This window comes from Akebia trifoliata, chromosome 4, assembly GCF_017979445.1.
Source record: "Akebia trifoliata isolate Shusen 1 chromosome 4, ASM1797944v1, whole genome shotgun sequence".
Classification (NCBI taxonomy): Eukaryota; Viridiplantae; Streptophyta; class Magnoliopsida; order Ranunculales; family Lardizabalaceae; genus Akebia; species Akebia trifoliata.
The window spans coordinates 31,096,871-31,120,709 of record NC_141378.1 but is presented as its reverse complement, the minus strand read 5'-3'; the positions used below and the strand labels follow the sequence as shown (position 1 = coordinate 31,120,709).

At 35.4% G+C, this 23,839-nt stretch overlaps 2 protein-coding genes across 3 annotated transcripts; one reads left to right on the top strand and one right to left on the bottom strand.

Annotated features, from left to right (window-relative positions):
* Positions 1 to 939: 939 nt before the first annotated feature.
* On the bottom strand, positions 940 to 5,997 carry KIN3 (Protein kinase superfamily protein). Of its 2 annotated transcripts, none has more exons than XM_086440769.1 (6): positions 5,718 to 5,997; positions 5,066 to 5,466; positions 3,175 to 3,310; positions 2,922 to 3,064; positions 2,559 to 2,682; positions 940 to 1,662 (listed from the first exon to the last, which is right to left on the bottom strand). In XM_086440769.1, exons 1-6 carry the CDS (start codon positions 5,785 to 5,787, stop codon positions 1,211 to 1,213), a joined length of 1,326 nt encoding a protein of 441 aa, XP_086296895.1. In that variant the 5' UTR covers positions 5,788 to 5,997; the 3' UTR covers positions 940 to 1,210. The 2 variants fall into 2 exon arrangements, with proteins under 2 accessions (XP_086296895.1, XP_086296896.1); XM_086440770.1 differs by having other exon boundaries at positions 5,066 to 5,460; positions 5,718 to 5,991.
* A 3,288-nt stretch (positions 5,998 to 9,285) lies between these two features.
* Positions 9,286 to 18,531, top strand: LOC147404710 (protein TIFY 10A-like). The gene is made up of 3 exons (XM_086437892.1): positions 9,286 to 9,406; positions 9,542 to 9,889; positions 18,452 to 18,531. The coding sequence occupies exons 1-3, from the start codon at positions 9,286 to 9,288 to the stop codon at positions 18,529 to 18,531; spliced, it is 549 nt and encodes a 182-aa protein (XP_086294018.1).
* The last annotated feature ends 5,308 nt before the right edge of the window (positions 18,532 to 23,839 follow it).

Here is a 23,839-nt window from a genome sequence, read left to right as displayed (position 1 = left end):
GTCACTTTGAAATATCTTAGCGAGATCATCACTTTTCAAAAATATCTTAGCAATCTTGCAACCTTATATCAGTGACATTGTCACTTTGAAATACCTACGATCTCACTCTTCATTGTTTTGAGAATAAAAATTAACAATGAGTCAGAATTGGAATTTCATCAAAAGTTGAGCACTTTTTTGGAAAATTCTCTAAATTTTATTAAAAAAATTCGTTTCAACTCCATTGAACTACCACTTTGCTCTGTTTTTAAAACACTGACTTGAACTACTGGATTACACATTGTGATATACTTTATTCTACATTACTCCAAATTGAAAACAGTAACTTTTGAGATAAATAATTTAGACATGCCCCCTCATGTTTTGTTGAATGTTAGAGATATTCACCTGTGATTTTGAAATTGATCACATGCCCGCCTTGACCCCAGTCTTCTAAGTAGACTAATAGGAAAAGACCCAAATGCCATCATCTTCAATCTTTAGCCAAAAACTGCCTTAGCTGGGTCTATAGCTTATGATGTTTCCTTCTGCGACTTCACTTCCATAAAGGCATGGGGGGATAAGGGGCAAGGAATGAGATGGGTGGGGAGAGGGACTAATGGATGCCTGTATGTCCCAGTTGTACCAATCTTGGCAATCAATCTTCTATTTCCTTTGAGCGAGGTTCCCCTGATAAGAAAGGCCTTAGCTTTCATTCGTTCCCATCCCTCACTCAATATCTAAATACATATATAAGAGACAGCCTTTGCTTTGCTTTTAAAGTAGGCGGGCGGGCGTGCCCCCTAAAGCTTAAGGCGCTAGCAGTTAGCTTCCTTCTGGTTCAAGGTTGACGACGAGAGGATTTGAGTCCTTTACCATTAGTCTATTTAGATGACTGAGGTCAAGGGATGCATGTCATCAGTTTCAAAACATAGTGGGACATTTTCAGCTAACAATCCGTCTATGAACTTTAATTTGTAATATCATCAAATAGATTCATATAATAAATATATAAAAAATGGAATGATTCAATAATGGCTGAGATTGTAGGATATTTCCTAGAGATGCCTAATTGGAATGAATCCCTAGAATTACATATTTTTCTTCTCATTTCAACCGTATGTCTGATGCTGTGCATCAAACCTCTTTTGAGATATAAAAAGTCCAAATGAGAAATAAATGCACACACACTCATGGACCAGTGTTCCTCAAAAAAGCCATATTAATTGTATCAAAGCGACTTTGCAGCAGCTGTGTTGTTGGGGCTCCTGTAATTTGGATGAAGTGGGGATTGACGGGGAACATGGTGATGGCCGTGTCGATTGCGGTGGCCTTTATTATTTGTAGGTCTGGTTCGGGACTCCCTTGACCCGCCCTTGATGGCTTGGATCCGTTCCAAGGTTTCCAAAACTTCTTTCATCGATGGACGAACCCTAGGCTCAGAACCGAGGCATTTGAGTGTGAGTTCAGCTGCCTGAAGTGCAGCTTTGGATGGGTACTTGCCCTCCAGCCTTGGATCCATTACACGAACTAACTTTCTTCGATCAGATAGAGATGGCTTTAACCATTCCACCAAATTATGTTGGTCACTTGGGCGATTCGTGTCAACAGCTCTTTGGCCTGTTAGCATCTCAAGCAACACTACACCGAAGCCATATACATCGCTTTTTACGTACAAATGACCTGTTCAATATTGAGTTCACACATTTGTTATTAATTTGTTTGTTTGAGGCTGAGCATTGAATATATATGAATAAAATGAGAGGAAAAATGCATTTTAATTTCTTAGGCTATGGCAACTTCACAACAAAGTCTTACACCAAAGATTAATTTGGGTGATCAGCTTATAAGTATATTTGTTTTTCTAGGAATTCTACATGTTTCCTAAGCTATCAGTACATCTTTGTAGAGAGCATCCCCTATGGACCATTCTTCCCTCTCAGTTACTCATTTGATGGCGCCATTGTTTGAGGTTAGTTTTTTTTCCTTTATCCCTCAGTTTCAGAGCTCGAAAACAGATTGAACTGATTCAACTACGATGATCAAATAAATAAAACCAAAGACTCAGGATTGTAGAAACTACAAACGGTGTCTATGTGACACGTTTTAGTTGGGGTTTAAAACATCCCAGGCTCCTAACCAAGCCCTGCACGCAGCCCAATGTGTTTATACTCTATATCAAATGTGTGTCACATAGATACCTGTTCCTATCTATAGGAATGGGACACCTTACTGGATCATGATTCTAAAAATATATAAAAAATATCTTAAATATTCTCCTCCCCCCCCCCAACCCAAAAAAAATTATCGTGCTAGAGAAGCAACCCAAGATTGACCTCATTTCACACTTTCCTGAGGTGGAGATGCACACAGAACCATAGATACTTTTCACTTGTATCTCAATGAAAAGCATCTATGGTTCCTACATACTTGAACATAAGAAAAGTTTGAAATGAGGTCAATATTCTTGAGATCTCTTGAGCATTATTAAAAAAAAAAAAAAAGAAGAAGAAAGGCAAAATGAAGGTTAATAGAGAGAGAACAAAGGAAGCAAGAGGGGGGAGGGGGGGCGAATTTACCTGTGGCCACATATTCAGGAGCGGCATATCCATATGTGCCCATGATCCGTGTTGTTAAGTGTGATGCACTGCCTAAGGGACCATTTTTCGCCAATCCAAAATCTGATAATTTTGGATTATAAATCTACATAGAAGATATCGGAGTATGAGCACATCATTTATCTTTGACATCCCTATTTTGTCATACCAACAGTAATTCAAATTAAAAGGTCTTCTGTGCATCTTCCTTTGTTTCTTTTATGTAAGTTGGGATGAAAAAATATTGATTCTTCCAACTCAGACTGGTTTTTTAAGAATCGGTCCAACATTGTATTAAAATTTTTTTTTTTTTTTTTTTTTTAATTTAAATTTAAATTTATTTACCCCATCTAGCAAGATATTGGAGGCCTTGAAATCCCTGTAGATGATTTGCTTTTCAGAAGAGTGCAAGAACTCCAGGCCTCGAGCTGCACCTATTGCTATCTTGATCCGTATATCCCATTGAAGTGGTTGGACTGCTGAACTCCCTGCACAAATAAACCACTACTTACTTAATCTTCAATATATACATACATACATACATACATACTAGAAGGTGGCACACATGTATCAACAGTAAGTAATTTTGTTTCCTTACTTCTGAAGAGGTGGTTCTCCAAACTTCCTTTTTGCATGAATTCATAGACAAGAAGGAGCTCTTTATCTTCCAAACAGTATCCCAAGAGCTTTACAAGGTTGGGATGAGAAAGCCTCCCCAAGAAATTCACCTCCGACTGCACGCACCATCATTAATAATTAATAATTAATAATAATAAAAAAGTCTTTGAAATTAGTGTAGTCAACTAAAATTCTGGAAAATAGTTTCTATAATTTGATTATAATAATCCATAATTGAATAAAGTATCCTAAGACTAAGAATCTAGGAATGTGAAGGGCTAACAACACAAGAGCAGATTTGAGAAACAATCTGATGAGGGGAATTCAAAAGTCACTATTTTATTCACCACGAAGATTTTGGCGCTACAGATGTCAATAATTTCTATCCATTCAAGTAAGTAAGTAGATGCTATTGCTAGCTGCCTCTAATGTGTGCGTAGCGTAGGTTGCTAGTTTCCACAAATTTTACCAATCGGGTGGGTCTATCTTGACTTTGGTCAAGTCAAGTTGACATGAGTTTATCGAGTCAATGCTTCCAAACCGAGATCGAATTATCATCAGATTACCATGTGCGGGTAGCCCCCATTTCGAACGATTTTCTGTGCTCTATCCGATGGTTATGTTAGTTTTTTTTTTACCCCAGATTCCGATGATTTTATCTCATTAGTTTTTTATCCAATGCTATGTTTTAACCTACTTTGGGTGACCTGAATCATGTCATCACAACTAACATTATTATTATTATTATTATTTGCTCTGTGATGGGTAAGATGTTTGCTAATTCTTTGGTGATTTAAATAAGAATTGGAGCGGCATTAGCAAAATTTGGAGTTGCAATAGAATCTCACTATTATTATTATTACTATTATTTTTACTCGTTTTGGGTAAATGTCGAAGATAAGAAAGAGGGCATTTAGGTCATTTCTTCTCAGGAAAGAGCATGGAAGGACCTGTCTGAAACTCTAAATAACCATAATAATCAAAGTAATATTTCTGAGAAATTATAAGTTGGGGGGTCTGCAACGGTTAATGTGGAAGAAATTTCATCTTCTCTTGGAAAATGGACTTTTTTTTTTTTTTTAATGCAAGTCTCTCAGAAAAGATTTTGGTCAAGAAGGACATGTCATCATTTTGATAAAACAGGGATGTTATGGAGGGCCATGTCCATAAGAAACTAAAATTTCTAAGAAAATATGATTCATTGGTCTACAACAAACAATTAATTCGAAAAAAATAATCAATTAATTTTACATAGAAAATGATTTCTCAAAAATAGTCTTTGACCAACATGATTTTTCTCATGACAGAAGGAAAATCCATGCTTAAAAGAAAAGTAAAACACATGGCAATTTTTTTTTTTTTTTTTTTTTTTGGAGAGAAACGCCTTTTTCCATGAAATCCCAAAGAACTTCAATCTTTCACGGCGCAATGACAAAGTCAAATAGAGAGATTTGAACAGCCAAATCTAATAGTTGATTTCAACGCGTCATTGATTAATTAATAATATATATAAAAATAAAAAAAAATTGAATAAATCGTAGTCAATGTGACTTTAGTTTTATTGATGGGTCCACAATTAGAGATTGGTGGACCCGCAGTAATTACAATTAACCAATTAACACGTAATAGATTAGACTAGAGAGTAAAACTAAGTATTCAACACCCAGGTGTACCTTATCAAAATTCCCATTGAAACAGTCAAAAGTCAATTGTTCAACGAGAAGAATTGACTTTATTGCCACACCAACTTCTTTTACTTATAATTCTTTCATTGATTGGGGGTGCCTTAAGTAAAAGTTGGTCTTTTAGTTTAAAAAAAAATAATAATAATTAATTTTTTTTTTGACTTGAAGAAATGAATTTGTTGTTACCTGCCATTCTTCCAATCCTTGCATACTTTCTGAATTCAATTTCTTGATTGCAACAACAGTTCCATTACTGTTCTTAGAGGTTGATGATGATGATGATGATGAGTTATTTTTGTCATCGATCCAACCCTTGTAAACAGTTCCAAATCCTCCTTCACCCAATACGGTATCACTTTTGAAATTTCTTGTTGCGCTTTTTAATTCTGCAAAACTGAAAATTTTAAGATTTGGGGTTGGCAAGATTTGACCATTTGGAAAGGAATCATCAATGGTTTCACTTGTTGTTGATGTTGATGTTGTTGTTGTTGTTGTTGTTGTTCTTGATGATGAAAATACACTTTTTCCAGCGCTACTGTTCGAGAATCCACCACCTCCGTCGCTGTTGTTATTTGATCTTCCTGTTTCTTACAAAGAAAAACAAATATAATCAAATTAATTCTATTTTCTTTTCTTAGTTACTACAGATACCCTTTTAAATTTCGATTCCCAAATCACATGATTCAGATCTTATAATTTGTTCAAAAAATAGATCAATTAATAATTTTAAAAAAGGTAAGAAACAAACATCTTTAATAAAGACTGACCCATAAAGGAAAAAAATTCAAAATAAAATTGATATTTCTATAATCTTGTTGTTGAGGGTACCGTACCGTACCTGGGATTGAAGTTCCAGTAGTACTTGGGCTTCGATGATTAACCTTCTTAGCTCCCCAACAATTCCCCATAATATCTATCGATTTCCCCTAACCCTTCTTTTATTCTAAATAGTTTGCTTAGATGAACATGCTCTCCTCCTTCCTCTTCTTCTTCTTCTTCTTCTCTTCTTTAAAATAGAGAGGAAGACAAATGGAGATGAGAGAAATAGGATAAGAAAGTCAAAGCTCAAATTCAACAAGTCTTTCTTCCTTCCTTCCTATTTATGAGCTTTTTTAACTATACTTTGTGTGTTCTCTGTTTTTTATTACAAGGGAAAGAGAATTCATCTAAAATACTGTAAAAATTCATCTCTCCATTCTCCAAAGCAACCGAGTGAGAAAGTCATTTTCTTGTTTCTTTCTTCAGATGACTCCTTAGTCAACAGACCTTGCTGTTGCATTTTTATTTGCTGACAACTCCAACGCAAACTTACTATACCAAGTTTGTTAACCCCCAGACCCTGTCCTGTAGTGGGATCTACAAGTCAGTCGTGCGGGATTAACAAGTTGGTAAACCATATGAGCCCAACAACTCTTGATAAGATTTGAAATCTTACCCTACCTCAATTCATCTTACTTAGTCGGGTCAAGTAACAAACGTGATAAAGTAAGGCAGTTTTTGTAATATAATGGGAAATTTACTTAACGGACCCTTGTGGAAGAGTTTCTTTTGAAATATTCCCTATATTTTGCACAGTAGTTTGAGAGGATATTTAGTAAATATTTTATTTTTTTAATGGTCCCTCGTACTATTGAGTTCACAATTTTTACTTTCAAACTCAATACTTTTTTATTTACTGTCAAGTTTATGATTTTTACTCTCGAACTCACCACTATTTATTGTTGGGTTCACCACTTTTTATTTACTGTCGAACTCGACGCTTTTTAATTACTGTGGTGAGCTCGAGAATGATAAAACCTACCCATTTTCAATTTTTAAGTTTTTCCAACTAAAATACATGAAAATATCGACTAAAAACTTGAGATAACGACTTGTTTAAATGATTTCAACCTAAAAGAAACCTTCATGATTGATTTTCATCCAAAAATTAAGAAAAAAAAAAAAGTGAAAAAAAACCCTAATTTTTTAACATACATCTTCAAAATATTTGAAAAAAAACCTTCGAACATGACTTTTTCTTTCTTAAATCCTTTTTGACGGAATGGAGTATTTGAAACTCAATCGAAATGTCAAAAATCCAATGATCTTTGACAATGCTCTTCGACACGAGCTTAAACTATTTGACAATGCTCTTCAACACGAGCCTAAACTATATGACAATGCTCCTTAACACAAGCCTAAGTTGTTTGATAATGCTCTCCAACACGAGCCTAAACTGTTTGACAATGCTCATCGGCATGAGTTTAAACTATTTGACAATACTCCCCAACCCGAGCCTAAATTTTTTAACAATGCTCCACGACACAAGCTTAAACTATTTGACAATGCTCTTCAGCACGAGCCTAAACTATATGACAATGCTCCTTGACACAAGCCTAAATTATTTTATAATACTCCCCAGCACGAGCCTAAACTGTTTGACAATGTTCATCGGCATGAGTTTAAACTATTTGACAATGCTCCCTAGCACAAGCCTAAAATGTTTAACAATGCTCCTCAACACGACCCTAAATTATTTGACATTGCTCCTCAACACGAGTCTAAACTATTGGCGATGCTCTTCGACTCAAGCTTAAACTGTTGGCGACATTCCTTGACACGAACCTAATCTATTGTCAATGCTCTTCGACTCAAGCCTAAACTGTTGGCGACATTCCTTGACACGAACCTAATATGTTGTCGATGCTCTTCGATAGGAGCTTAAGTTGTTGGTGACGTTCATCAACATGAGCCTAAGTTGTTCAACAATGTTCTTTGTCACATGACATCTCTAGTCAATTGGTGTTATCTACTCCTGAGCACTACTGATAAACAATCGCTCTAAAAATTGGCCAATCGGTGTGTACAAATCCTCTATCATGTGGTTTTTCTAGCAAGTTGATGTTTTCTGCCCCTGAATACCACTAATAAATAACTGTTTTGAAAATTGGCCAACCAACGTATACAAATCCTCTGTCACATGGTTCTTCTAGCCAGTTGACATTATCCGCCCTCGAGCACCACTGATAAACAGTTGCTCTGGAAATCAGCCAACCGACGTGTACAAATCCTGTGTTATGTGGTGCTTCTATCCAGTGACGTACTCCCCCGAGCACCACTAGTAAACATCTGCTCTAAAGATTGGCCAACCAACGTGTATAAATCTTTCGTCACGTGGTTCTTCTAGTCAGTTGGCATTGTTCTCTCCCGAGCACTATTGATAAACAGTTGCTTTGGAAACGGTCCTCAGGTGGTTTTTCTAGCCAGTTAGTGTGATCCGCCCTCATGTAAATGTAATCCCTCTCTCCGTTGGCAAATCCAACCAAAGTATCAAGCTTCTCTTCATCAACGATCCAAAGTTGTTCAAGCATGCTTGAGCCATCATTTGATGCACCACCATAAATGCCAATCATGGTTGCAAGCTCCCATAAAAACATCATTTTTAGGCTGCTTAAGGCATTCCCTGTAATACAGCCATGGCCTCTTCTAACTACAAGTCCAAGGTCCCTGCAAAAATCATTTATCAGGAAAAAGAAAGAAGAATGAAAAAACATAAAATAAAATAAACTTGACTTCTTCATAACACAAGCTCGCAGAACAAATAATTGTGATTCATTTCATAGAAAATCTGGTTGAGAAGCTTGTTGTTGGTGATTCAAATATTAAGTCCTTCTTACTAACTGTTGCATATCCAACTCACATGATCATCAACGCTTACAAGAACATTCTTGATTGTTGCATTTGCTGTACTTCATCGCCAAAATTGAAAAGATAAAGAATATTTGAAGGATTCAAGCAAATTTGAAATTGTTGTCCACACAGTTATGCTTTGCAATGATGTCCCAATCAACGCTACCATGAGCCATGTCATCTCTGTGATGTCAACCACCACCACCATCATCCCATGATGCTGTAATAATTTTGAACTTCCGGTCATTAGCATAGACACCAACTCTGTCATTGTTGTATTCAGTTGTTGAAGTTGTTTTACACCTCCCAAGATTACATTCCATTGTCTTGAAGCCAAACGCCATTTAGACCCCTCATTTTCCCCATTGTTGTAGTCGTACATTGCCTACCAATCAATCATGTTGGTTTAAAGACCCCGTTCAACCCCGTAACTATTGGCCTTGCTACTCTTAGTGTAGCAAATCAAGCTTCCTACAAAGAAAGAGGGAGGTCAAAATTTTTTTTGAAGTCTGTGAGTGTGCACACGTGTATGTTGGGGGCAACACCTATTCTCTTATAAGAAAAAAAAAAAATGAAAGAAGGTCTGTGGTGGTGCTTCAGCCTCTTCTTATGGAATATCATACATATTTGCCACCACCTTCACCACTCCCCATCCGTATGTGTGTGGCTTCTCTGGTCTGCTCACATCTGAAGAAAGAGATTGAAGGCTACCACATCAATCAACTAATAATTGCCAAATGACGACGACACCCATCGAATATGGCAATCTTCTTTACTTTTGCTCCACCCTCAAGTCCACCTTAATTTGCATCCATAAACCAAATGCTACTGAAGCTGCTGCAATATTAAAGAAGAGAGGTGTGGCACCTCAGTCAAAATAGACATCGAACACGGAAAGATCAGGACAAGTATCGGATCGAACCGCTGTGGTCTTGAAGGTCACGGATTTATTTTCTCAAAATTCCAATTCTGATCAATCCATCTCTGTGGAAGACGTTCCAAAGAAGGCTGATTTCAAATATGAAACGGATCCAAAATCCACCCAAGTGACGATATTGTATGCTGCAAAAGTACTTGTGTTCGACAATTTTTCAACAGAGAAGGCACAAGAAATAATGCTCTTTGCAAGTAATGGAAGCAGTTTCACCTCTACTTCTGACACTGAACAACTCAATTCTAGTAACGTTGCTGCCTCGGGTACGAATTTGGTTTCTGATTTTGGAATCAATTCGACCCAAGAGAGTCGTCTTCAAAGGCATCTTGAACTTAATGCATCAGATCTTCCAATTGTAAGAAAAGTTTTTATTTATCGGTTCATGGTGAAGAGAAAAGATAGGATTGGTGCAAGAGCACCGTACCAACCTAAGCAACTCTGCTACAGCTCCTGCTAAGTCGGAAGAAAGCAAGGCATGGCTTGGCTTGGCTCCACAATTTTCACTTGAGGTCCAAATATAGCTACTCAGACAAATAATAATTCCTCATTTTACTAAGCTAGTCTGCTTCGACTAAAATATTGTCAACTTCAACACCTAAAAGAAAATGTGGTGGAAAGTTTAAAATTTAGAAAAACAAATATTAGAAGGTTACCTGTCTACTTACGTTTATCTTTGCAACAATGTTGCCTTAGTAGCAAATGAAGAAAAGAGAAGATATACCTGTTGAGCATGTTGAAAGCGCCCTCGATCCGCGGGGTGCGCGGATCCGCTTTTGACCTTTGAGGTTTGGGAGTCGTCACCTAGTTATTACGGTCTAGGAAACGATCATTGACTCTAAAAATAAATACAACCAATCTACGAAAGAAAATACGGGTCTGGGGATCATGTTACGGGGTTGGAAGGTGTTAGGCACCAACCCCGCCCGGCAAACGCTGGTCTCTACAAATTCTCAAATTGAACTACATTGCTAAAAAGACCTAATAAATAAATAAAAAAATTAAACCTTTACCTTTACGAAGACAACGGTCTTGTTCCCTCAGATCTGGTAGAATAGTTCTTCGTACAACACTCCTCGCTTCGTTCTATCACCGGACTCGTTTCGGATCTCCAAAATAAAATATCTCCTTCTGAATTTTTCTAACTTTTTTATGGATTTCTGAGGTGTTTTGAAAGGGTTTCTAGGTATTTTTTTGAGTTAAAGTTGGGGTATGGATGTTAGGTAAGGAGTTGGGACTTCAAAATTAGGATTTATGTGAGACTAGGGGAGCTTTTTGACCTACTTCTCTTAGGATTTATTTTTATATACGAAAATAGGCTGTAGGGACCCCTATTTATATAATTTTTTTAAGTGTTTGTTTAGATAGAATTAGTGTTTAATTATAATTCTTTTATAGAGAGTTATTGTTTAATTATAATTGTTTTAGGTAGAGTTATATTTTAATTAGAATTATTTTAAATAGAGTTATTATTTAATTAAGATTATTTTAAATAGAGTTATTATTTAATTAGAATTCTATTAGGGTTTTGAATTTTAGTCTCACTTGATTGACTTTAAGATTTTGGGCTTTAGTCTTACTTGATTGACTTTAAGATTTTAACTTTAGTCTTACTTGATTGACTTTAATATTACTTGATTGACTTTAAGATTGACTTTAGTCTTATGTGATTGACTAAGAATATATTTTTTTTAAGTACCCCCCTTTATTATATCTTTAATTCTTTGGGCCCCCAGATGGAGGGGTTCTTTAATAAATATCTAGGCAACCATCAACAAGTTTGCCTGAGAGCCTGATTGATCGATTTTTTTTTATTCAAAATTTTAAATTAATTTTATTAATGCTTCACTTTACATTATTTAATATTTTATTTATTAATTTCAGAATTTTAAATTTTTTTTAATTGAAAAATTACTATTTTACTCCTAAAGAGAACTTTTGCGTTTCAAGTCAGTTTTTGATGTTCCAAGATATTTTAGAATCGATTTTTCGTAAGGAATTCAATGGAAATATAGGTTTTTTTCATTTATGAAATTTTTTATGCGAAATGGTTGTGAACTTTATGAGAGGCATTTTCGTAATTTTATCGAATTCTGTGAAAATTGACAAAATAATTTATTTGATTTCGATTTGTTATTTTATGTGTTTGAATGAGTTTTTCTTAGCGTAATGTAGGCTCTAGGGATGTTTTAAGGTTAGGGGTATTTTGGTAATTTAGTCATTTTTAGTGATTTTTATCGTAAAGCTTCTTTTTGTCGTGATTTCTACAGTTTTGTTAGTTCGAGATACCTCATCTAAATTTTTAAAACATATCTAGTAACAAAATAAAGCATTTGAATAAAAATCCATCATTGGGAACCGTTGCAATCGGGTTGACGAGTTGATTAATTAGGTGAGTGCAAAAATAGGGTATCTACACCTCTTTGGCAGAGGGTTGAAACAGACTAGATAGCAAATCTATTTTGGTAGATAGTGCGATATACGAATGCCAAAGCTAGTGACAGTTCATTTTGCAGCCTGATTTAGCAATTCGTCGAGGCGTTCGGATCCTTGAGGGTAAAACTCTCCCCGAACAAAAGGTTGTCAGGTCCTCGAGCGCGAGCTCTTACTAACAGTATCAGATCCTTGAATTTTAAAGAATTCTCCCTGACTAAAAAGTGCAAGTGTGAGTGTGTGTACTGTGTGAAACTAAATAAAAATTGAGAAAAAAATTGAGCATAATCTGAGCAAAAGTGAGCATAATCTAAGCAAAATTTGAATGTCTTACTCTACCTACCCTGGGTGAAAAAATAATTAATTTTTTTTTTGGAGTCCTACTCTACCTACTCGGAGTGAAAGAGTAATGAACCAAATTTTATTTTTTTTAAGAATCCTATTCTACCTACTCGAGGTGAAAGAGTAATGGACTAATTTTCTAGGAGTTCTACTCTACATACTCGGGGTGAAAAAGTAATGAACTATATATATAGATATATATATATATATATATATATATTTTTTTTTTAAGTTCTAATCTACCTGCTCGGGGTGAAAGAGTAATGAACTTATTTTTCTGGAAATCCTACTCTACCTGTTCGGGGTGAAAGAGTAATGAACTAGTTTTTTGGGAGTCTTACTCTACCTAGTTGGAGTGAAAGAGTAATGAACTAATTGTTTTGGGAGTCCTACTCTACCTGCCCAAGGTGAAAGAGTAATGAACTAATTTTTTTTTTGGAAAGTTCTACTCTACTTACTCGGAGTGAAAGAGTAATGAACTAATTGTTTTGGGAGTCCTACTCTACCTGCCCAAGGTGAAAGAGTAATGAACTAATTATTATTATTATTATTAATTTTTTTTAGGAAGTTCTACTCTACCTACTCGGAGTGAAAGAGTAATGAACTAAGCTTTTTAGGAGTCCTACTCTACCTGCCCAGGGTGAAAGAGTAATGAACTAATTTTTTTTGGGAAGTTCTACTCTACCTACTCGGAGTGAAAGAGTAATGAACTAAGCTTTTTGGGAGTCCTACTCTACCTGCCCAGGGTGAAAGAGTAATAAACTAATTTTTTTGGGAAGTTCTACTCTACCTACTTGGAGTGAAAGAGTAATGAACTAATTCTTTTTTCGGAAGTTCTACTCTACCTGCACAGGGTGAAAGAATAATGAACTAATTGTTATGGGAAGTTCTACTCTACCTACTCGGAGTAAAAGAGTAATGAACTAATTTTTTTGGGAGTCCTACTCTACCTACCCAAGGTGAAAGAGTAATGAACTAAATTTTTTTTTTTTTGGGAAGTTCTACTCTACCTACTCGGATTGAAAGAGTAATGAACTAATTTTTTAGGAGTCCTACTCTACTTGCCTAGGGTGAAAGAGTAATGAACTAATTTGTTTTGGGAAGTTCTACTCTACCTACTCGGAGTGAAAGAGTAATGAACTAATTTTTGTGGAGTCATACTCTACCTGCCCAGGGTGAAAGAGTAATGAACTAATTTTTTGGGAATAAATGGGGGATTTACACTGCATTTGATTTTTTTTTTTTAAATAAAAAATTAAATTTTATGAAAATTCGATAAACATTTTAACTCTCTTTGAATCTTAAGAGTTTTCAAAATTGCTATCAAGAAGGTAACCTTTAATTCAAAGTTAACCTTATCCTTTGGAGTTGAAATTGACCAGGCTTTAGAACCAAAATGCCCTTAGTTTGACAGGAAACATTGCACTGGGGATAATTGAACATAATTTGAAAACGAATGGCCCTAGTGTAAGGGGGAAAACTGTACTCTTTAGAAAAAGGAAGTGCCCTTGTTATGAAAGTTTGAAATCCTTGATTACCGCAAGCGCAATAAAGGTTTAACTTTTAATTTTGACTTTTTATATTGAAGATTTTGAGTCAAGCTCAAAGAAATTGGAACAAAATATTTCTTTCTAAAATTCATTATAGAATTTGTTCTTTCTCCCCGTCGGTTCACTTAAGGACATGAAACTCTTTAGATCAATCATAGATGAGATACTTGTATCCACTGAGTCTATATTTGGTTCAAACTGGGTATTGAAACTTGATCATTCGGACTTCTAATGTTTCGGCTCGGATCGCCTTTTCAGCTTCTCAACTCAATAGAGATTTTCTTTTATTTTTTGGTTGCTTTAAATTTTTCCTAGATTGCCTTTTCAGGTTTTCAATCTAACGAGCATGATCTAGCTTTTGCCTAGATCACCTTTTTAAGATTTCGATCTAGCGAGCTTACAATTTTTTCTTTTTTCTTTGTTCTGATTGTTGTCAAGGTCGTCCTTTCAGATTTTCAACCTTGCGAGCTTGCCCTAATTTTTGCCTAAGTCATCATTTCGGATTTTCAACCTAGCAGGCATCATTTTTCTTTTTCTTCCATTTTGAACTTTTAAAGTTACTATCTGATCATACTTTGCTATCTTCCTTGACTTTTTCGCATAGTACTTAGGAGAACTTTTATGGGTAGGCTTAGGATTGGGCATAAAAAAACAAGGAATTTTGAGGCTCAAAAACCCAAATGCCCCTTGTGTGACATTTCCTTTTAAATTATTTTTTTTTCCTTGAATTTTCTTCCCCATTTTGAATGATTTTCTTTTTTCTTTTTAGATTTTTTCTTTGTCGGGGAACCTATTTTTTTATTTTGATGTAGTCGGGCCTGAAGTAACTTTTCAGGTTGCTTACGTACCCCAGAATTTTGGGATCAGACCAATACATAGTTCAAATTTTTCCCTCTCCTAAGTTAGGTGATCGGGCTGAGAAAGAAAAGGACATCATTTTTTTTGAAAAAATTGCAAAGGGCTGAGAAAGGAGATATTGAACTGGGTAGCAGGAAAATTGATTCGGCCAAAGATGGCCTCCTTAAATGTAGTACCATTTGATCTGGTCAAGGTTGGTTGACTCTGGTAATTCGATTCCATCATGATCTTAAAGTCTAACAGTTTTTCCAGATAATATTTTCTTATTGATTGAATCTCTCCAATTGGGTTCAAACTTCCTCCTATGATCGAGGAAGAGTGCTCAATTTTTTTTGATAGTCTGATGGTTAGATCCTTGACTTATAAGTGATGAACTTTGACTTTCTTGTCAAACATGCGAGTGACTCCTCTCCATTGATAGACCCAATTTGTTTCTAACAATTGACTTCCATCAAGACCTTGAGATATAGGATTTTCCCTTTTAACCGGTAAGATTGCTTCCATATCATACACTAGAGTGACTCTAGTGGAAAACTGTATTGAAGTGTAATATGTCCATAACGCGAATGGTAACTTCTCTGGCCAATCCCGGTGTGATGTGTGATTGACACATTTTCACGATGATTGTCTTGAGATTTTTACTGGCTACTTCAACTATTCCATCGATTTTAAAAGTCCAGCACTGATACATTTTGTAATCTCTCCTCTGACTATGTGAGTCTATTCTGGTTTGTATATGTGGTGTTCTCACAGGATGGGTATATATTTCATGTTGAATAACACTCCAAATTTAACCAACACATCCTCATAGGACCATGTAAGCAAGTCTATTGAATTTTCTGAATAAATTCATCATCTCTTTTTGCTCCTCTGGGGATAAGTTAGTGTAGACACCCCATTTTTGCACTCGCCTGATTAATCAACTCGTCAACCCGATTGCAACGGTTCCCAATGATGGATGATTATTCCAATGCTTTATTTTATTATCAAATATGTTTCAGAAATCCAGATGAGGTATCTCAAACTGACCAAACTGTAGAAACCACTCTACACTAGGAAAATATGACCCCAGAAACATAGAAATCATCATCTTGTAGACAAAAAGAAGTTTTACGATAAAAATCACTTAAAAATGATCAAATTATCAAAATACCCCTAATATCAAAACATCCTTAGAGCCTACGTTACGCTTAGGAAAACCCATTCAACAACAAATCGAAACCAAATAAATCATTTCGCCAATTTTCACAAAATTTGACAAAATTACAAAAATGCCTTCACGACCATTTTGCATAAAAAAATTCATAAATTATAAAAACCAACATTTCCATTGACTTCCTTACGAAAAATCGATTCCAAAACATTCTAGAACATTGAAAAATGACTTAAAATGCAAAAGGTCCTCTCCGAGGGCAAAACGATAATTTTATAATTTTTATAATTAAAAATTTCGAAATTAATAAATAAAATATTAACTAATTAAAGTGAAACATTAATAAAATTAATTTTAAATTTTAAATTAAAAAAATCGATCAATCAGGCTCTCAGGCAAAATTGTTGAGGGTTGTCAAGATATTTATTCAAGGACCCCTCCATTTGGGGGTCCAAAGAATTAAAGATATAATAGAGGGGGATTCTCCAAAAAAATTAAAGTCAATCAAGTAAGACTAAAGTCAAAATTAAAGTCACTCAAGTAAGACTAAAGTCAAGATATTAAAGTCAATCAAGTAAGACTAAAGTCAAAATCTTAAAGTCAATCAAATAAGACCAAAAGTCAAAACCCTAATAGAGTTCTAATTAAATAAAATTCTATTTAACAATCCTAATTAAATAATAACTCTATTTAATATAATTCTAACTAAAATATAACTCTACCTAAAATAATTCTAATTAAAATATAACTCTAACTAAAAGAATTATAATTAAACACTAATTCTATCTAAACAAACACTTAAAAAATCTATAAATAGGGGTCCTTACACCCTATTTTCGTATCAAATAATAAATCCTAAGAGAAGTAGGTCAAAAAGCTTCCTTAGCCTCCCATAAACCCTAATTTTGAAGCCCCAACTCCTTATCTAATACCCATACTTCGATTTTAGCTCGAAAAACACCTAGAAACCCTTCAAAAACACCTAAAAATCTATAAACAAATCCGAAGAATCCAGATCTAAGAAAGAGATACCTCGCCTCGGAGATCAGAAATCAGATCCTATGACAGAACGAAGCGAGGAATACTGTACAAGGAGTTACTCTGTCAGATCTGAGGGAACGAGAACGTTGTCTTCGGAAAGGTATAAATTTCTTAATTTTTTTATTAATTAGGTCTTTTAGTAATTTAGTTTATTTGGAAATTAGTAGAGATCGGCGTTTGCCTAGCGGGGTTGGTGCCTAACACCTTCCAATCCTGTAACTTGATCCCCGAACTCAGTTTTTTTTTTTTTAGTAGATTAGTTATTTTTATCCGTTTAGAGTCCAAGTTGGTTCCTAGACCGTAATAACTAGGTGGCGACTCTCAAACCTCAAAGGTCAAAAGTAGATCTGCGCACCCCGCGGATCGAGGGCACTTTCAGTTAGTTCCAATCTGAATTTCTTGGGAATTATTTTTGTTCCGAGGTCAATGACATTTGCTTCCTCGAGCAAGACATTTATCTTCTCATTCAAGAGGGGGTTCCTTATTAGAGGAATTTCTCCTTGAAGCCAGTTATTAGTTAATTCGTTAATGCGCTCAAGGTATTCAAAAATATTCTTTATTCAATTAAATTTAGATGGGGTGACTGACACCATTGCAGACTCGACAAACTAACTTGACTAGAACAAAATAAGAAATAAAAAGACAGACTTGATTACTGAATTGATAGAAAGAACTGGACTCAAGACTCATAAACAACTAAAGATAATTACCCACAACGGGCTTGATTACAGACTGAGAACTCGAGAAACTATTTCCAAGCGGTTGGACTGAATCTTCTTCTTCAGATTCTTTGCATTTTTTAGACTTACTTCTTCTCTCTTGGCCAAGACTGCATTTGTGGTGAAAACCTCATTAGGGACCATCATTTTGGTAAGAGGGGGGCTAGGAGGTTTATGATTAACTGATCGGATGAAAAGGATTGGGTCTAACGAGTGTTGAGTATTAGATACCATGTTTAAAGTCTGAGGAGGTTGGTAAATGGATAGAGGGTTGGTAGTAACATTTGGCCACTCAAGGGCAGGGACAGTAACTTTTTTGGCGTCAATGAGGTCTTGAACTGTATGACGAAGAACGACGCAACGATCAGTAAGATGACCGGGATTTTGGTAAAACTCACAAAATAGGTTAGGATTGTGAGAAGTGGGGAGTGGATTTGGTAAAGATCGAGGTTAGAGAGGTACAATGAGCCCTTTACTTAATAGTTTTTGAAAGACATTGCTCAAGGCATACCAAGATTGGTGAATTTCCTACGTGGTCGAGGTTGATTAGGGTTAACTTAGTTACTAGGCAGGATAGTAGATTGGATGGGTGTAGTAGACGTAGTGGCTACATAGGCGTGATCAGCGTTAGACTTGGAATTGGTGAAAGGCTTTTTGAACTTGTTGTCAGACAGATTGGAAAGGATTCCGAAAGCAAAAGCATCTTCCAATTGCTACCAGCTTGCAATAGAGACTTGAATGTAGGAAGGTATTGGGAGACTAAATGTCGGGCATATCCTTGCGAGAGGTTTTTTAAGATAATAGCCACTTGTTCTTTCTCTGAAGGTCTATCCCACATTTGTGCAGCCCTGGCCTTCCAACGACCAATGAAGTCAGTAAATGTTTCCCCATTCTTCTGTTTAGTTGACTCCAAGTCCTTTCTTAAAGTTTCAATTTTAGTATTGTATTTGTACTGATACCAGAAAGCCTTTGACATATTTTCCCATGTACCTACCATAGTTGGGTCTTGAGACATCAACCATCGTAGAGCTGACCCGGATAGAGTTTGCTGAAATAGCAATGTCATATGTTCATCGCTGAGTCCCATAGTGCGCATATTAGTAACATACACCTTAAGATGCGTTTTTGCACAACCTACCCCACTGAACTTGTCCATTTCAGGCATCACAAACTTCTCTAGCAGATGAATTCTAGGGATACGGTTCAGGGCTTCAATGCCCGCTGCAATTTCATCGATACCCTTTATATTCTTCATAACTGACTCCAGTTGAGACATTCTATTGGCTAATACTGGATTCTCATCAACATACTCTTCGTATCCATCGAGTTCGAAGATTTCATGGGCACGTCTCGCTGTATTTTCTTCTACCCTTTTTCCTTTAGGATCATCAAGGGGATTGCCAGTTGATTCTGAAATCTGTTATAAGACTTCCACTTTGCCCTTTATACTGTTGATATCATTGGCAAAGGCTGTCAAAATCTTACGGATCTCTGTGAGCTTAGATTCTGAAGCCATTTCTGCCTGTTGACTTGGTACCAACGTTCGTTCTAACCGACTAGACTTACGACTTCAACTAGGAGGTGGACGCTTGAGTTTGGGTGCAATGATAACCCTGAAAACCTCATCAAAGGTGGATTACTAGTTATGGACCCTAGAGTAGACTTTTAATACATAGAGGTTTCTATTGATAGTATGGGTTAAGTTAACCCCTAGATTCAAAATCTCTAACCAATGAAATATTTCGATCAAGAAATATTACATGAATATGATTTACTAATCTTGTTAAAATATTCAGTCCATTGAATTAAATTGGCTGATGCAAGATGATTGGGACTATGTACCCATTTGAGTTTGGGCTGGTTCGACCCAATGGATCTGAATATTCCACTTGCATCACTTCATCCAATATTTTTAAGCCAATTAGTTCAACCGGTCCATATGTTGATCCATAAGATCCATTTACCAATTGGCCTAATCGGTTTAACTTGATATTGACTAGTATGTCTCATCAATTAAGTTTATTGGGTTGGACCGATATTGCGGGTTTGATTGGAGCGGTGTAGACCGGTCCACCCACTTACCTTTTTGTTGGAATAAATAGAGCAACTCGGGAACACCCACGATAAGTTCAAGTTGTGGCATACAGGGGAGGTTTCTAGACTCTAAGTTTACTATATGCAATGCATTTTTATCTGGCCACCCTTGCCCAAGTACACCTATATATACCTCTCGAGCGTACTCAATCAGACGGTACGTGGTAACTTGGTTTGATATACCATATAGGTGATAATCTAAAACTCCAACTCACTTCTCTGAAGTCAAAAATAACCAGTTCGATCCCCAATTGAGAGGTGGCGCACGATGCTGAGCAAGGGCCCACTTAAATACCTCTCGTCTATAATAGATGTAGTCTATCCCCCTCGTACAGTAGGGTACAGCAGGGTAGGATCTCGCTTAGGCACTGGTTTTGACCAAGAAGTGCAATTGATGTATTTGGATTATCTTTGATATACCTACGGGTACGAGTCAAGAGTTGTAGCTTTCATAAATGGTTTGGCATCCCACGAGGGGACCGACTATGTACTAGTACTACGTTGGCAAAGGGACATGTGACTGTGTGACTTACAATAGGTCAAAGGCCCAGGTCTCTCCAGCCTGGGTGCATCGATATACCTTTCAGAGTCACCTGATTAGACGGTACTGATGCCCCAGTTTTATATACCCTAAGGTACGTGACTGGAGTTGTGATTTTCATGAATGACGTCGCATCTCCGAAGAGACAGGACCACGCACTAGTGCCACGTTAGCTATATGGAACATGCAAGCGTGCAAAACGATAAATATGCTAGTGGTATGTGCAAAACAGGGTGGGGTGTGCCCGGGGCCTTTTCCAAACAAATAGGCCCATGGGTTTGATCATACCATCATAACATTGATACTACATAAACATGAATCAAAACAAACATTATTCCAATCACATTATTAAAGATACGCACATCAAACTTATCAAGATCCTGGCACCGCTAGATAGGCAATCAATCAAGGCATTATAAAAAATAACAACAATGATCAATTAATCAGGATAGCACTTAAAAAATCAATTATCGATCAGTCATAGGCACAAGAATAACCAATAATTTTTTTATTTTTTTATTTTTTTATGGTCCAATCAAAGGTCACTTTGGGCAACCAAGAACAATTTGAGATTTCAGAGACTATTAAATTGATGATAGAATGATAATTGTGAATGTAAGGAATTATGATTTTTTCTCTTTATATATAAAAAAACTATAAAAGAAAAACTAAAAACTCATCCCACAAAAAAATCAAAGAGAAAAATTATACTGCCACACCAACTCGTTTCTAATCAAATAAATAGTTAACAAACACCGAAGGTGTGTTATAGATAAAAAATTGGTGTGACAATAGTGATCTTGAAAAATTATTCTTAACATTCCACTAGAGGGGCCTGCCACCAAGTTCATTCCCTTTTTATTTTCTCATATATGCAGGACTATGTAAAGCTTTTTTTTTTTCAAGTAACAAATTGCATAAGACAGTGAGTTTGATGAAAATTCAACCAACATGCAAAATATTAATTTTAAAATAAGGCAATATGGGCTAGTTATGATTGGTAAACTAAAATAAAAAAAATTTATAAAACATTTTTTAGTTGTTGCCAACACATCAGCATTCCTCATGATTTAAGAAAAAACTCTCTTTTTTCTTTTGTATGTTGCTGCCTCCACATACATTCACAAACCAAAAAACTCACAATTTTTTTCGTTCTTATTATGCTGCCACCATACAACATGCTGCTAGCACCTCAATATTTCGGTTTTTTAATATTGCTGGCAGCAACATCACTCTCACCTTCATTCAATTTTGTTTTAATTTAACAAAACACAAACCTATGTAGAGCTAATAAAAATTAGTGTGAGAAATTTTTTTTTCTTTTTTTTTTTATAACAAACTTGGAGTGAAGACCACGGCATTGTGAATGAAGACTGTAATAGTTTAAATCTTATCGAGGTGTGAGTCCCAATATGAGATTTGTGAAGTAACAAACTTGACAAACGAAATTTAATCATTTAAAGATGTGAGTTTGCATCAGCCATGGTTTGTTAAACATCAAACTTAAAAGAACTTTAACCCTTTATTTTTATTTTTTTTTACCAAGGGGTGAGTTCCAAGTTGTTAAGTAAAAAAAAAAAACTCGTAGAACAACATTAATCTTTCAAAGATGTGGTCCAACCAAAGTATTTGGAATAACAAACCTATGAAGCAAATTTTTCCAAATAAAAAAAATGTGCAACAAGAATGTCAGTCCGGGTAGGATTTTTTTTTTTTTTTTTAAAAAAAAACGTTTTTCTTCTTCTTCTCTACTCAGCCACATACTTACAGCACTCACTCACTCTCCTCTTCTTTCTTTACCCGAAAATTTTCTGTTAGTTTCGTGTGATCCTCTTTGATCGATCTCAAGACCTACTCATAACAAAGGAAACTAATGGATCTCCAAACGTAAAACCAGGACATAAGAATAATAGAATTTTTTTTTTGTTGAATCAATTTGAATTTCGGAATCTGAGAGGTCGTTAAATGGCGGAAGGGGGTGAGAGTGAAGAGAGAGAGATGGGCGTTATTATTGCTGTCCATTTCTTTCTTCCAATGGGAGAAGAATATAGGAAAAGAAAAAACCATTTTTTTACTAACCGCACACCAGCCTCTTTTAAAAAACTAGTTGCTGTAGCTAACAGCACGTCCCTTATGCAAGAAAAATTTTTCTCTTTATTTAAAAAAACAGCACACCATCCATCTAAAAATCTTACTTGTTAACAACATAGCACCAGCAATAAAAAAAATGATTTAAAAAAAAAGTTTTTTTAAAAAAATAAAAAATAAAATGAAAAATAGCAAATCTCTACTTTTATTCTTTTCTTGAAATCATTCATTACGCACAAATTGAGAAGGGAAGAAACTCATCACGTACCATGCATAGCAACACCGATTAAAAGATTATTAATTTTTGTTTTAAAAAAAATGATTGCTCCCCATCCCAACCACCGTCATTCCATTCTCAATTTATATGTTAACTTGAATCTTTCATTATTTAGGGTCATCAAAAGGTGACCCTTAATTGGATCATAAAAACAATACCCAAAAATTCAAACAAGTATTCCACAATCAAACCACAAATAAATAAAAGTAAAAAAGTAAACAAATAAAAATAAATAAATAAAGTAAAATAAACCTAACTAAATAACAAAACTAGGTCGATTTGGCAATGTTCTCATACTTGGGGTTTTTCAAGTTTGATCCTCAATAGTCCCCAACGGAGTCGCTGCTAAAAGCGCCCTCGATCCGCGGGGTGCGCGGATCCGCTTTTGACCTTTGAGGTTTGGGAGTCGCCACCTAGTTATTACAATTTAGGAACCGATCATTGACTCTAAAATAAAGACAATCAATCTACGAAAGAAAATACGGGTCCGGGGATCACGTTACGGGGTTAGAAAGTGTTAGGCACCAACCCCGCCCGGCAAACGCCGGTCTCTACTAATTCTCAAATAGAACTACATTGCTAAAAAGACCTAATAAATAAATAAAAAAAATTAAACCTTTACCTTTATGAAGACAACGGTCTTATTCCCTCAGATCTGGTAGAATAGTTCTTCGTATAGCACTCCTCGCTTCGTTCTGTCACCAGACTCGTTTCGGATCTCTAAAATAAAGTATCTCCTTCTGAATTTTTCTAATTTTTTTTTATAGATTTTTGGAGTGTTTTGGAAGGGTTTATAGGTATTTTTTTGAGCTAAAGTTGGGGTATGGATGTTAGGTAAGGGGTTGGGACTTCAAAATTAGGGTTTATGTGAGGCTATGGGAGCTTTTTGACATACTTCTCTTAGGATTTATTTTTAGATACGAAAATAGGTTGTAGGGACCCATATTTATAGAATTTTTTTAAGTGTTTGTTTAGATAGAATTAGTGTTTAATTATAATTCTTTTATAGAGAGTTATTTTTTAATTATAATTATTTTAGGTAGAGTTATATTTTAATTAGAATTATTTTAAATAGAGTTATTATTTAATTAGAATTCTATTAGGGTTTTGAATTTTAGTCTCACTTGATTGACTTTAAGATTTTGGACTTTAGTCTTACTTGATTGACTTTAGTTTTACTTGATTGACTTTAAGATTGACTTTAATATTACTTGATTGAATTTAGTCTTATGTGATTGACTAAGAATATATTTTTATTTTTTTG

Coding starts and splice junctions, on each gene's coding strand:
- KIN3 (XM_086440769.1), bottom strand. CDS start 5,787: ATGGGGAATTGTTGGGGAGCTAAGAAGGTTAATCATCGAAGCCCAAGT. Junction 5,467..5,717: donor TACTGGAACTTCAATCCCAG/GTACGGTACGGT, acceptor TTTCTTTGTAAG/AAACAGGAAGATCAAATAAC. Junction 2,683..2,921: donor CCAATATCTTGCTAGATGGG/GTAAATAAATTT, acceptor TCTTCTATGTAG/ATTTATAATCCAAAATTATC.
- LOC147404710 (XM_086437892.1), top strand. CDS start 9,286: ATGACGACGACACCCATCGAATATGGCAATCTTCTTTACTTTTGCTCC. Junction 9,407..9,541: donor TGCAATATTAAAGAAGAGAG/GTGTGGCACCTC, acceptor TCTCTGTGGAAG/ACGTTCCAAAGAAGGCTGAT. Junction 9,890..18,451: donor GAAGAGAAAAGATAGGATTG/GTGCAAGAGCAC, acceptor CAATGAAGTCAG/TAAATGTTTCCCCATTCTTC.